At 43.6% G+C, this 15667-nt stretch overlaps 1 protein-coding gene across 1 annotated transcript; it reads left to right on the top strand.

Annotated features, from left to right (window-relative positions):
• Positions 1–2458: 2458 nt before the first annotated feature.
• Positions 2459–15309, top strand: LOC134405498 (vomeronasal type-2 receptor 26-like). Its single transcript, XM_063136742.1, has 6 exons — positions 2459–2628; positions 3904–4195; positions 6659–7516; positions 8562–8789; positions 9242–9368; positions 14411–15309. The coding sequence occupies exons 1-6, from the start codon at positions 2459–2461 to the stop codon at positions 15307–15309; spliced, it is 2574 nt and encodes an 857-aa protein (XP_062992812.1).
• The last annotated feature ends 358 nt before the right edge of the window (positions 15310–15667 follow it).

Genomic DNA, 15667 nt, shown 5'->3' with positions numbered 1-15667 from the left:
TTTGAATTAATTTTATATATTTTGTTGTTGTTATTTTTCAGGTTCATTTTCTTTCACAGCACGCACCTCTACTGCCCACCATACAAATAAAGCTGCAGCCTTCCTCTCCAGCAAAGCATAGGGAGCGAGTGAGCAGCTCCATGCATGGCAGGTGGGGGGCAGGGACTGTGGGCTATTTGGCAGAGCTCAGCTCCAGGGATCACATTATGTGGCCACCTGCCCTGGTGGTGCCTGCAAGGAGAGGGCTTTCCTGGCCATTGGGCACACTGAGGTGGCACTGCACTGGCGAGGAGCAGGGTAGGGTGACCATATGAAAAGCAGGGCTCCTGTATCTTTAACAGTTGCATAGAAAAGGGAATTTCAGCATGTGTCATTTGCATATATGGAGAACCTGGTGAAATTCCCTCTTCATCACAACAGTTAAAGGTGCAGGCACTATACTAGAGTGACCAGATTTAAAAGAGGGCAGGGCACCTGCAGCTTGCAGAAATAGGAACTCCCCTGAAGGGGGGAGGGAACGGAAGAGTGTGAAAAAGGATGATCTTAATCCTGCAAAGAATATGGAAACAGAACCTCCAACAAAGTTTTGGTATAAAAAGCCTTTGTATAGAGTAGCCCTAAATCAGCCATTGATCAGTGGCATCAATGATGGAGTACATACATATCACATTACTAAGCTACAGTGGCCATGAAAACCTAGCCCAGAAAATCATGTTGGTGAAACATCCTTTCCCCCACCAATGCCCCAGCCACACAGATTACAAACTCTTTGGGGTTAGGGTTACTTTTCAAAGCGTTAAATGCTCCTAATAACCATAAACAGGGGGGGGGGGGGAACACCTAACTGGAAGTGATCTCATGATGGAGTTGTACATCAACATAAGGCTAAGCATCAAAGTCCCATGCTAAGAGTTTGCATTTCAAGTTTGATTTTTAAAGTGTGAACTATGGCTGAACTAAAGTCTAAGGCCATAGCTAGATGGGGCTTTATCCCGGAGCGAACCCCGGGATCATTCCTGTGTGTCCACATGACACATGACACATAGCAGATCCCGGGATCAGGGAGGGATGATCCCTCCCTTGCCCTGAGATATAACCCTTGCCTTTGGCCCCGGTTTTTCCGTGGTCCTGTGCTGAGCCCGAGACCATGGAATGTGTGGCCAGGTGCCTCGGAGCTGGGAGGCAAGCACAGGATGCAGCACTCCTCAAGAGCACTGCGCCCATCGGGAGTAGTGGGGGGGGAGCAAAAAAGAGAGTTAAACTTTTTTAAAAAAACCTTACCTTTAGCGCACAAGCGTTCGTGCGCTGCTGTTCCTTTAAAAAAAATTAAAAATGGCGGATGTGACGCCTCTCCTGCTGAGGTCATCGCGTGTCACATGTAGACAGAGGAGGGATCTCGTGTTAAACACAACACGAGATCTTCCCTCCTCCATCGCAGGATAGCAGGTAGGTCTAACTAAGGCCTAAGTCTGAGCTTAGGCATCCTAGTCTCTGAGCTATTTACTTCATTTTATCCCTCAAAGAAAAAGAAAATAAGTGTAGGATACAGGAAAATAAAAAATATCTCTTGCAGTTTTGTCATGCATGATGCAATTTTGAAGGCTAACACCACACAAGAGAATTGATCATCTCCTATATCGTTATCTAAATTACCACTTTCCATTCTGTTAATAATATATTTCCAGATCCCATTGGCAAGATCAACAATTGGCATCTGGAAAAACAAACTATAATACTCCATATGATCTTCAAATCTAAATTTAGGCATAGGAAGGCATCTGTCATTCATTATCCATTCCCTTTATATGTTTCCAGCAACTGATTCTACCATGATTTTTGATCAAACAGGTATACTGTGAGTAGCCTTCTTTACTGTACATTCAACACATCATTTTCTTCCAGGTTTCTTACTCTGAAATATCGGATCTCATGTATGAACTGCCTTTCCATGCTGTAACATACCTTACATTTTTTCTGGCCATTTATTTATTTGATATAATTCTTGATATTTGTGATTTTCTTGCCTCATTCATCATCACTGCTTTTTAAACATTCTAATGGAGAGAACGAAAAATAATTAACGTGGGTTCCCAAACTTACACTTCTGTCTTTGAACACCCATGCAAAGTTATTCTCTGCTATAGCTGTACAGCTACATAGGATGATTTTAAAAAGAAAAAGAGGCTTTTAACTGTGACTCAGCCTAAATGGATAAAGTGAGGAGATCAAGAAAATGTTATTAACTCTAAGTCCATGGTGCTAACAAATATTTTGTTCAAGAGGACAGGCAATCACTGTAGTAAAAGAATCATCTCCAAAGCAAGGAACATCCTTGAAAACCTGATCATCTAGACACATTAAATTGTTGATGTAAACATCAGATTTTAGGTGAAAACGCTTTGCAAGCAGGATGCTCATGTTGCTGTTGATTTATCTACTACTATGTCATACTGTAAATATGGCGCATTCCATTAATTGCACCACAGCTGATGATCTGCTTCCTATTCCTCATCAATTTTACCAGCCAGGCGATCTTGTCATTGGTGGGATTGTTTCTCAGATATTCTTCCTCTATGATATCCTCTCTTTTATGGAACAGCCTGCACAAATGTTACATGATGAACTTTTGTAAGACATGATTTTTTCCCCTCTGTTTCTTTGTGTAACGTGTTCAGATCATAATAACACAGAACAGGTAATTGCACTTCAGTAAATAAGTTATTATATTTATTTACTTATCAATGTGAGAAAACTTCCATTCTAGCAATGTTAGGGCTTGCTAATGTTCTCCCTTCCCCCACCCCCCCGCTTTCTACACTGTGTACTACTGGTGAGTTTTTCTCTACCAGGACCAGATCTACACATCATTGCGAAGATGCTTCCGTGCGCCTTTTTTAAAGACGTACCTAAAAGAAGCGCCTCTTTCTTTACGATGTCTACTGTGAGCTAGGCAGCGCCGCCTGCGGAAGAATCTCTACCCCATTCAAAGACACTGCTCGGGCTGCTTCCCCCTCGCGTGTTCTTCCATTCGAATAATCCCCCCCTCCCACCCGGCAGCTCTTCTGGCGTGTCCCGGCGGCGGCGGCTCCTCCTGCAAAACACTTTTCTCCCTCGGTGTGTTTGTATTTGCGTTTGCGTGTGCGCTGCAGACGAGTTCAGCTTCTGCCTCTCGCTCTCCCCACGGTGTCATCTCCCCGGGACTCTCTTCGGTGTGTGCTCGCACACGCGCACGCAAACGCAAATACAAACACACCGAGGGAGAAAAGTGTTTTGCAGGAGGAGCTGCCACCGCTGGGATGCGCCAGAAGTGCCGCTGGGTGGGAGGGGGGATTATTCGAATGGAAGAACACGCGAGGGGGAAGCGGCCCGAGCAGCGTCTTTGAATGGGGTAGAGATTCTTCCGCAGGCAGCGCTGCCTAGCTCACAGTACACACAGTAAAGAAAGAGGCGCTTCTTTTAGGTACGTCTTTAAAAAAAGGCGCACGGAAGCGTCTTCGCAACGACGTGTAGATCTGGCCAGGGTCTATTGGAAGATATGGATTCCATGCATTTCCCAGGCAGCATTCCCTGTCCAGATACCCTCCAAATATTTTGTACTTCAACTCCCTCCACTGGCCATGCTAGCTAGAGTTGCTAGGAGTTGGAATCCAAAACCTCTAGATGAAATAAGGTGGATGAAGGCTGCTTGAAGGCTTCTGCAGAATAACCACATAGTCGACTGTGCAGTCATTTAGATTTTGCAGCATCTGTTTAAAAGACCTATTTTTTACTTCTCTCTCTTATATTGTTCACTAATTTAAAGCTATACCTCAATCTTGAAGGAATGCAGGTGATGGATGATTAAGTACACAAATACATATTCTTGTTGTTTGTTGGTTAAACAGCCTGTAACTCTTATTCCAGTTCAGTACCTAAGAACTACCAACATATCCTAGCTTTGGCATTTGCTGTCAAAGAGATCAATGAGGATCCCAACATCTTACACAATATCTCTCTGGGGTTCCACATCCTCAATAGCTACTATGCGGCAAGGATAACCACTAAGGCCACCCTGAACCTGCTTTCCACACAGCATAAGTTTGTCCCCAACTTCAAATGTCACAACCAGAACAACATGGTGGCTCTCATTGGAGGATGTATCTCTGAAACTTCTACCAATATGGACATCATTTCTGCAAACCGTAAAATTGCACAGGTAAGCTGTATGCCTGGGGGTATGGAGACTTCACATGAATGACAAACCATCTTCTTCATTTGTTACAGCACTTGTGAAGCAAACTGCCTCTGCTTTGAGTCAACTGTCCTCACTGACCCACAAGCTTCAGCCTGTATATACTCTAGGTCAACGAGATACTCAATGTTACATATTTGTTCCCTTTACCCCAAACAGGAGATGAACGCAGGAAATACATACCCTATTGGTAGCAGAGAGAGATGAACACCATGAGGGATATTGTGTTTTAAAAACAAACAAATTAATATTTATTTAATACAGGAAATGTTATATTATTAATTACACAGTTCTTGTCTTACCCTGCCTATTCTACCTCTTCTAGCTTCCACTAACTAGATGTAGTTCACCCGTACCTAAGGCAGTCTATCTACCCTCCCTTACATAACCTCTCTCACACACACATGAAAACATACACAAGCCCTCCCATCTTTCATTCACTCTCTACCGTACAATTAATCCTAACTTACCTGAGTTCCATTTAACACAGCAAACACATTAATATATAGACAATAATGCAAACGCAACATGGCAAGAATTTTGGTATTGTCACAGTGTTCCATGATCTTTTGGTTAGCAAACCAGTTAAATGAAGACAAGGGCTTCATCTACACCAAGCAGGATATTGCAGTATGAAAGTGGTATATAAAAGGCAGGAGCCACACTACTGCTTTATAGTGGAATTGAAATGCACTGACAACTGTTGGGGCCCATTGACACAGACCATATACCACTTTCATAGTGCTATATCCTGCTTGGTGTGCCTCCTGCCTTTTATATACTGCTTTCATACTACAATATCCCGCTTGGGATTCAACACTTGCTAGATAACCATAACCAAAGAATCATTCCTTTTGAAATTGGAAGGAGATTTTTCAGTTGGGTTCCACACTGCTCTGTACTGGCACCCTGCACTTCAATATTTTCAGTAATGATTAGGGATCAAGGGAATCTTTAAGAAACATACAGGTGATACCAGAAAGGCTAACAATTCACAAAACAGGCGTAAAACTCAAAATGGCCATGGAAACTCTGAAAATATCAAAAGTGAACTCAACAGAGATAAATGCAAACTTCTCATTGGGATTGTTCAGACAACACACTAAGCCAAGGTTGGGCCGCTAACCCTTTTGCACCAAACAATGAGTGAGCATGTTTAAACCATAGTTATGTAGCCACAATGGTTAAGAATGGTTCGCACAAAGTCACGGTTCACACAACAAGCTTTGCTGTAATGTTTAGCTCAAAATCCTTAAACATGGTGGTTTAGGGTGTTATCTAAACAGGATAATTGAGCTAAAAACAAAACTAAACCATGCACTGCTGTAAGATGAAGGATGCCTGGTTTGGCAGTAATGCAGGAGAAATGGGTTTCAAGATTAGTCGATCTGTAATGCAGTAGTTCAAAAAAGGCTAAAACTAAAACCTGGAACACATTTTCCTACAAGTCCCATTGAAATTGGTGGATTTTACTAGGGATGTGCTCCGCTTCTAATCGGACCGGCGAATTAGAAGCGGAGCGGGGGGCTTCGCCTGCCCTTAAGGCGGAGGCGAAGAGGATTGGGGGGCCGGCGGAGCGTGGCGAAGAGGATCGAGGTGAAGGTGGATCCTTCGCCTCGATCTGGAGCTCCACCGGAAAGGTAAGTGGGGTTTACCGGACCCTGCCACTGTCGCTGTCGCGGCAGGGCCCGGTAACCCCCCCCGCCCTCCTCTCCCTTACCTGCCTCTGTCCGCGGTCCGTCAGCGTCTTCAATTGAGCCCATGGTTCCAGCAGGAAGTCTGGGCCGCTTGCGGCGATGGGCGGCGATGGCAGCAGGGCCCGGTAACCCCCCCCATGGGGGGGGGAAACGGAGCTCCGATCCGGATCCGGAGCTCCGAGCGGAGCGGGCATAGGCGGAGTGGGGGCGGGGCGGAGCGGCCCGATCCGAAAAATAGCGGATCTGGAAGTGAAGCGGAGTGGGGGGTCCATGCACACCCCTAGATTTTACCTATGACGCTGTCCACAGTTTCACAGGTACAACTAACCACACCACATGTAGCATACTGAGTCCAGTCATGGGTGCCAAACTTTAAAACTATAGTCAAATAAAGATGGTCAACACTACAGAAAACAAGTCCTCTTTGGAAAGCTTAACAAACTGGTTATGTTTAGCCTGGAGAAAAATGGGCCAGACATCAGAGCACTATTCCAATTCCAGACTGCCTGTCACATAGAAGAGGGCAAAGGCTTGTTCTCTGAGCCCTAGAAGACAGGGCTCTCCCCAACTGGAAGTATTCCAAGCAGAGGCTGTGCTGTTGTTTGTCAGGGGACCTTCAGTTCTGGATTTCCTGCATCTCACAGGTTTGAGTTGTATCAGGAAACCCAACTACTCCATGTTTCTGTAATTTAGCATCCCCCTCTAACCATCTAAAAATCATTCTATGCAGCTCACCTATGGGTCATTTTTGCCAGCACAAGGTGCCAAATCCCTCTTCCCATTTTTGTACCAGATGGTCCCAAACGAAGCCCAACAGTACATGGGTGTGGTGCGTCTACTTCAGCATTTCAGATGGATATGGATTGGGCTAACAGCTGTGGATGATGACAGGGGGAACAGGTTCTTACAGACCATGGTGCCAATGCTTTCCCAAAATGGCATCTGTTATGCCTATATAGTCAGAATACCAAAAAGGGATTATTTGGATGAAATGGGAGGTGTGGTTTTACAGCAGTTGGAAATCTATAATACTGCTATTAACAGCAAAGCCAGTGTATCCTTCGTATATGGAGAACCTCCATCCTTTCAGGTATTGGGAATCTTGCTGTTTATTATCACCTTCTGGGCACTGCCACCGCTGGGGAAAGTGTGGATTGTTACATCCCAATGGGATTTTGCATCAATACCTGATCGAAAGATTTGGGATATGCAAACCTTTCATGGTTCCATAACCTTCAGTGTTCACTCAAATCAGCCATTAAGATTCCAAACATTTCTCCAGATGATAAGACCTTCCTGGGCCAAAGGAGATGGTTTCATTCAGGACTTCTGGGAACAGACATTCAACTGTTCACTAAAAATGTCTGATGTAAAGGAGGAAGACAAGAAAACGTGCTCTGGGAAGGAGGAGCTGAAGACACTTCCTGGAACTTTGTTTGAAATGAACATGACCGGCCACAGCTACAATGTCTACAATGCTGTCTATGCTGTGGCACATGCTTTGCATGCCATATACAAATCCAGATCTAAACCCAAAAGATTGGCAGAAAGGGAGAAACCTGCATTTTGGAATGTGCAACCATGGCAGGTATTAGCACCTGAACACTTTTTTTAAAACATAATTGGTAATTGAGACGTAAAGAGAACTCTAATTGTGCTTAAAGCAACACCTGCAAAATATTCCCTCTTTGGAAATACATTTGAATTATTAGTACCACCCCATTGGTGCATTGGCTGTAGCTGGCCAAGATGCAGTGCAGATGAGATTGTAACTGAGGGGATTTAAGTCCAAGCAGAGGTCAGACCACAGGCAAGCAGTCTGACAAGAGGATCAGGCAACAACAGGAGTAGTCACAGTAACAGGCAAGAGGTCAAACATCATGAATCAGTCAGGTACATTACACAGTCCAGAAGCAGAGTCATTAGGCAACGCAAACGGCCAGGAAACAGGGTATCAAGAATGGCTCAGGAAGCAAGATGGACCAAGTTGTTCTAATAGCGGCTGGTTTCTAATGAAGACTTTTAAGCCCAAACCTGCTGGGCCCCACCCAGAGCTCAGCTGTAGTCATCAGAGCTCTCCTTTCAGAGCCCTACTTGTGAGGAGTAACTTTCTCCTGAGGAAAACTTTTCTGCAGGTGAACAATCCACCACACAAGAGCCCTACTAGCCTCCCACATGAATCCCTTTCTCCGACAGTGATTGCCCAGCAACCACCACCACTGAGAGCTTATGTTGCTGTTGGTCTGATGGCAACCCCTGGACTAGGGTGCCCTGGACTTCCAGAGCTTCTAGCTCCTCCTCTGAGCAGGACCCTTCAAAGAGGAGCATGACACTATGTTTTATGAAGACCAGTTTGCAAGGAATACAAGCAGGACATTGAGGAAAAATTAATGCTCTGTTTCTTGATTTCCCATGTCCAGAGGATTGGCCACTGGGTGAACAGAACGCTAGACTAAATGGACCTTTGCTCTGATCCAACATGGCTCTTCTTATGTTCATACATGATGTCCCAATAATAATAATAATAATAATAATAATAATAATAATAATAATGGTGTTGGCTGATACAATCCTTTTGGAACTTCTTTGCAGTACTTTGAAGACCTCTTTGTTCATATTCTCTTTCAATCTAGCTCCATCCCTTTCTAAGAAGCACCTCATTTAATAACAATGCTGGAGACGCTGTGCATTTCGATGTAAATGGGGAATTAGTTGCAGGCTTTGATGTTACAAACTGGTTGATGTTCCCCAATGGCTCAGTGGTTAGAGTAAAAGTGGGAAGATGGGATCCCCAGGCTTCTCCAGGCAAAATGTTAACCATTAATGATGACGAAATTGTGTGGCATACAAGCTTTAATCAGGTGAGTCAAAGCTACAGATGTTTGAGTATATCAATATTCACTGAGATGTCAAATTGAAGACATTTTGTGAACCATTGTTTCCATATATGTAGTGCAATTTCAATAATTTTAACTCTTGTCAAAATGGTATTATCAGGGTAGAGTGCTCTTGAGATGGCCATGTGTGTTAGTTCACTTACTTCAAAAAGTGGTCTGTCAATACTGCTGCATTTGCAAACCATCATGCGCCTTGTTGTGAGTGGGGTCTTGGACATCTTCCCCAAAGTTCTGCCCTCATGACATCACTGCATATAAGAAAGTTCCAATTCTGATGAAAGTTCACAAAGACCCTTATCAGGAGAAATTTGCTGGCCATCTGTAATGTCACCATTCAATCACTGTCAACAGCCCACTTTTTGCAGCACTGACATTCTCAAGACATATTGTGAGTCTTCCTCCATGCTTCTGTACAGGTGCTGCCCCTTTCTGTGTGCAATGACAACTGCTATCCTGGCTACAGCAAGAAAAAGAGGGAAGGAGAGAAATTTTGCTGCTATGACTGTGCTTCATGTTCAAATGGGATGATTTCTTACCAGAAAGGTAGGAAGTATTACAGAGATAACCGCATAATAAAACATATTCATTTTTTTATTAGAAGAATATGTCCCTCTTATCTGTATATGAAGGCAATTCTCAAAACAACTTTATTTTAAAAGATTCAAATAAATAAACATCTCTATCTATAAAGCAGAAAGTATGTTTGTGATATATATCCAGAAATGTTTACCCAGTTCCAGATTAGTTAGAAATTTGAAATTTGGGATGCTAATAGGTCTGGCTGTACAGTGTACCAGAAAAATTTTAAATCACATAATTTGGGTTTAAAGTATTTTTAAATAATTTAAAAATACCAAGGCTGATGCCAACACACACACACGTCATGCCTTTGGGCAGAACTCCCAGCATGCCTTGGGCAGAAGGGCAGACTTTCTGGCCTTTGGTGGCCATTGTGAGTGCATGGGCGGGTTTCCGCTGTGTGTCTTTCACAATCCCAACTCCTAAGGTTGGTCTTGAGCAGTCAACACAATTCCACATAAAAGGAAGCAATGCACATTAATGGTCTGCATCCATTTGCAGTGCCAACTTCCACCCTCTGCGTGGTTTTAAAATTGTAACTAGATACAACAGTGTGACTTTGAGGGGCCAAACATGCTCAAAGGCACTCTGTTTTCTTTGAATCTGCGGGAAGCAAGTGTACAGTCTTCACCCTTAAGAGGGAGAGAGGAAGGGGAGGCACTCTGCATATGCCCAGAAACAGAGCCGATAAAGTGGGGAAAGTGCCCAGCCCTGCAGTACAGGCTCCTGATGGAGCACTTAGTTGATGAAAAGTGCAGGTCAAGGCAATCCCAGCAGCATAAGCCAGAGCTGGGCATGTCCACTGGCAGCTGCTTACTTTCCCTCCTCAGTGATGCTGCTACTCTATGTCTCAGAGGATGTGAGCACCTGCAGGCTTCCAAAAGCATCCTGGGAGGTGTAGTAGTGGCATGTAGACTGGCTAATTTTAAATAACCTCTTACTAACAGTCTTAGTTCTCATTCTACCTGACTTTCTCCAACTGCCACTCACCCTGCCCACCATTCCATTGTAGCCTCAGCTGTCAGTCATTCCTCCATTCCCTCTTCTGTTTCAATGTTATAATCAGGCTTTTACATAAAAATCATAAACTTTAGTCAGTAATCCCTGCATCTGTCTTGAAATGTTGTTGTCTAGTTATGACGGGGGGTGGGGAACACAGCATAAAAAATCTCATCAAGTTAAAAGGCCTTGGAAAATAGTAATAATTTTAAAAGAAAACTCACTTGGCATTTAAAAGCCATTAATGCAGACACTAGGCAAGCCTGCCTGGGGAAAAGAAACCCACAAGCAGAGTGCCACAAATAAGAAGGCCCGCTCTCCATTGTCTCCCACCACTCCTCAGATGGCATTCAAAGATTAACACATTATTCAGTGACTTTGGCTTATACCTACAATTCCCAGGAGGAAAGACTTATCAGACTTCAGCAGCCATAATCTGGAAATGACTCTCCATCCTTGGTTACATGTCACTAGTAGGGGAGGAAGACAGCAATGACCAAGTTAACTGTCAGCCAGCCAGCCAGCCAGCTGGCTCCCTCATGTCCTACCTATGGTGCTGCATGTACTGGCTCAGCCAGACTTTACTTCCTGTGATCCTCAGTGGCAGGACTCGCATTGGGCAAGTCGGCACTGTGGCAAAAGGCATACTGGGAGTTGTAGTTTTTGTTTTCTGTGGGGACAAGTAAAATCATGGTGGCACCCTGATAACTCCATGTGTTGAGGGTGAGGGAGAGAAAGAAAGAAATTTTTATTTGTTTTTAAGTTACATTGCAGGTCTAGCACTGGCCTACCTTGCAGGGTTGTTGTGAGGGTGAGAGAGGCAAAAAAGATACAAACTTAATTCATTTAAAACTAAACTCACAGGCCTAGCACTGGCCTACTAGTTTGAGATGATTACCTCGCAAATATATATCTTAAGACGATTACCTCACAGACATGTATCTTAGGGGGGCCAAGCATCACTGGGTATATCAGCTAGTCACTACCTATAGAGCTGAAAGTATGTGTGTGCGATGTACATCAGGAAATGTTAACCCACTTCCACATGAGTAAGAAACCTGAAATTTCCATATTATATCCTGCTGATAGGTGGCCTTAGTGAGTATGTGGCCAGGTGGGCACTGTGTGACTTTCACAAGCCAGTCTCCTAATGTCAGTCTTCAGCAGTGAACCCAATTCCACATCAAAGGCATCCCATCCTGATAGCGCTGATTTTCTCAGAATCTGCCCCTGATAGAGGAAGGGAAGGCACTCTGCGCATGCCCAGAAACTCCTCATGTCCCAGTTGGAACGGAAGCCACTGAAGCCAGAAGAGCATTTGGAAACAGCCAACTGCAACGGCCCTCCCTCTATTGCCAAGGCAACAGGCAACAGGGTCTGTGGTTCTGGGCACATGCTGATGACATTATTGCCAGTCAAAGGGAGCCCATGGTGGAGAATGGGGGTCAGCTGGCAGGCTGAGCAGCCGCTGCAGGATCAGTGGGAGGCCAAGGGCCGTCCAGAGGAAAATGAGGACAAGCAGGTGCAGCAGCTGGTGAGGGGTCCAGGCACCACTGTGAGGGGCAGCTTCGTTGCTGGGATACTGCAGAAGTGTATACACACACACACACACACACACACACACACACACACCACCACCACCACCACCACCACCACCACCACCACCATCATCTCCTTAATGGTGGGGTACAAATCAAATAAATTGACATATATAAATAAAAATAATAAGGCACCCTCCTAGAACTTAGCAAATTATAACTCTGGAATTGGAAGCCCAATGAGAGCCTGTATAACACATCTTAATACAAAGGTGAGTAGGTGGGGTTTACATAACTAGTCCTCAGTCAATTAAGTTTTTAGAAGTTATCACGTAGAAATTGGGATCAGAAATTTCTTGGAAGCCAATGAAGCTCATTCAGTAATACTGGCACATTCTCTCCAATTATTACCTCCAGTTAATGTACCGCTGTCTCATTTTTGACCAGCTGAAGTTTCCTAACACTCTTCGAAAGCAGCCCAACATAGAGCATATTGCAGTAATGGCATCTTGAATCATATGTCAGCATATATCACCATGACCAGATCCACCTTCTTTGCCAACAGTCAAAGCTGGAAATAGCCAAATGCATCGCACCCTTGGTGAGATGACATCTGGTCAACTAGGAGCAAAACTAGTAAAATAATATAACGAAATGTAGTGAAATTAATCCAATTGTGTGCTAGATTCTGGTTTTCTTCCATAACTGAACCTGAGGCTTCTGAGAAGTGCATGAAGAATAAGTCTAAGATTGATTTATTTGATTTCATTTGTAACCCACCTTTCTACCCAAACAATTAAAAATGATACTATTAGTCATGGCAGCTGTTGTGGCATGAAGCTGCCTTTGACACCTAAAATTTGACTCTTCTTCTTTAAGAGTTTGTAGCCTGTGGGACATGGGCCAAGTTGGATTTTCCACAGCCTTTGCTAAACAAGTCTCAGGTGCATGAGCTGGGCATATGGTCAATAGGTCATTGCCCTTGGCCAGCTACCCTTATAAGGGGGATTTGAAGATCTGGTCAAGGTTGGATGCTGTATTGCTCTGGATCAGAGATCGATTCCTTGGAGAAATGGAAGGTGCAAGGGACCCTCCTTGAAGTTTTGTCAGCAATGTTATTTACAGAGGCACAGTGCAGCTAAATGGACAGCTTGTAGGTTTGTTTATTGTTTTATTTTATCCACTGCTTGCTTACTTGCCTAATCTTTGAAATTAAATTCATTCCAGTAATTTTAAAAATTAAATTTGTCTGTTATTCTGCCTTTGTGTCATGTAATTTGAGGTTCTTGGCCAAAGGGACATAGGTTCTCTTCATATGAACTACTTTCAAAACACTTCCCAGAGTTTAGATCTGGAAGACAGGGTTGGAGGCGGATAAAGTCCCAGTTGGAATGGAACAACGTAACAGCTATATTCTTACCTGTAATATCAAAGACAGTGTGCCTCTGAATTTGAGTCATAAGGAAATACAAGCGAAATGGTGCTATTGCATTCATGTCCATAGGCATCTGGTTGGCCACTATGGAAGCAGAACTCTGGACTAGATAATCCTTTGGTCTCATCCAGCAGATATCTTCTTTTCCAATATGTGTGTATGTTGGTGGATGGGTGGCTATAGACGGATAGATAGAATTTACAATTGAAACAAAACAGTGTGATTCTAAGTACCAGTTTCTAGAGGAGATAGACTCCTTAAGATGGAGGGAAATAGTATTTCCTTGCCATGGCTCTGCTTCTTGCTTCTTTTCCACATTTGCAACGAGCTGGAATTGCACAGGCAACAGAGCAGTGACCACATGGTTCAATGGGAACACCATCCTCTAGTAGGCATTTTATAGTACAACTTTGCCTGCACATGGCAGGAAATCCTGACAAATACCGACTTACTTCAGAAGAATCGGTTTTTCTGCAGCTTAATTTATAATGCTAAAACTGGGAGATGGAGCAGAAGATGCACAAGAGGCTGAAGGCATCGTCAAAATAATTCATGAACATCCATGAGTGGCCAAACATGAGCATGCTATAAAACATCCATTCAAAGAAGCTCGATGACTGGAAAGTGTGCTATTGCGTTGATGTCCTGCCTGTGAGCTTCACATATTCACCTGGTTGGCTATTGTGGAAGTAGTTTACTGGAATATGTAAGCCCTTGGATTGATGTAGTACAGCTCTTCTTATATTAAATTATGAGATACAAGTCTCTATACCTTGAGCAGTTTGGCTGTACGATGTGCCTTCAGAACATGCACTGGGATTAAAGTCTTCCCCGTTCTAGAATGACAATACTTTTTAAAATACCACCATGAACCAACAAAGAACATTTTGCGTATTAAAACTGTGGAGCTTAAGACAATAATTGACAAACTTTTTTTGAAGGCAGAAGACCACAGAAAGATGCATTCTCGCTGCTCTAACTGACTCCTTCACTATCTTCTAATAATTAATCAGCCATTCCTCTCTTTTTTTCAGACATGGATGCTTGCATCAAATGTCCAGAAGATCAGTATCCCAACAAGGACCAAACACAATGCATTCCCAGGGTTCTAAGCTACCTTACTTATGAAGAAACTTTAGGAATCATCTTGACTGTCTTGGCTATTTCCTTCTCTTTGATCACAGCTATGGTGCTTGGAACCTTTCTGAAGCACAAAGACACTCCCATAGTCAAAGCCAACAACCGGAACTTCACCTACATCCTCCTCATCTCTCTCTCCCTTTGCTTCCTCTGTACCTTGCTCTTCATTGGACAACCAGGAAACATGGCGTGCCTTATCCGACAAATAGTTTTTGGCATTGTCTTCTCTGTGGCCCTTTCCAGCATTTTGGCCAAAACCATCACTGTAGTTCTGGCATTCTTGGCTACCAAACCAGGGTCCATGATGAGGAAAAAGATAGGGAAAAGACTGGCCAATTCGATTGCCTTTTCCGGCTCCTTGATTCAAGCAGGCATTTGTATAGTTTGGCTCATTATATCTCCTCCATTCCCAGATGTAGACATGCACTCATTGGATGGGAAAATAATACTGGAATGTAATGAGGGCTCTGCTTCCATGTTTTACTTTGTCTTGGGCTATTTGGGTTCTCTGGCAATTGTCAGTTTCATTGTGGCTTTCTTAGCCAGGAAGTTACCTGACAGTTTCAATGAAGCCAAATTCATCACTTTCAGCATGTTGGTGTTTTGCAGTGTCTGGTTGTCCTTCATTCCATCACACCTCAGTAACAAAGGGAAATATGTGGTGGCTGTGGAGATCTTCGCCATCTTGTCCTCCAGTGCTGGGTTACTCATTTTCATCTTTTTCCCTAAATGCTACATTATTATATTGAGACCTGAACTGAACAACAGGAAGCAGCTAATAAGAAAAAAGTGAAAAGATGTATTTTTCTGAAAGTGGTAATAACATCATAAGAACTCAAAAATGAGTGCTTGCATAGGTGAACACATGATTGCATTCTTTTGAGCAGTTACATGTAAGCGGTCATTCCCAACATCAAATGAGCCCCAATCTGAAGTCAACTGGCACACACACACACACACACACACACACACACACACACACACACACTACCTTAAGGCTGCCTTTTCCCAGTTGGGGGAAACACATGTTGGAGTGTTGACAAAACGGCAGGTGCCCGCTGAGCATGTCCTCATTCCCCTGTGACTTATTAGTAAAGCGAAGATGCTGTGAGCATAATCCTCTATGTCTTTTTCTACCAGGATCATGGGCT

The sequence above is a fragment of the Elgaria multicarinata genome, chromosome 11, assembly GCF_023053635.1.
Source record: "Elgaria multicarinata webbii isolate HBS135686 ecotype San Diego chromosome 11, rElgMul1.1.pri, whole genome shotgun sequence".
NCBI classification, from domain to species: Eukaryota; Metazoa; Chordata; class Lepidosauria; order Squamata; family Anguidae; genus Elgaria; species Elgaria multicarinata.
Note: the sequence above shows the minus strand (reverse complement) of the source record. Positions and strands in the feature narration are given on the sequence as shown.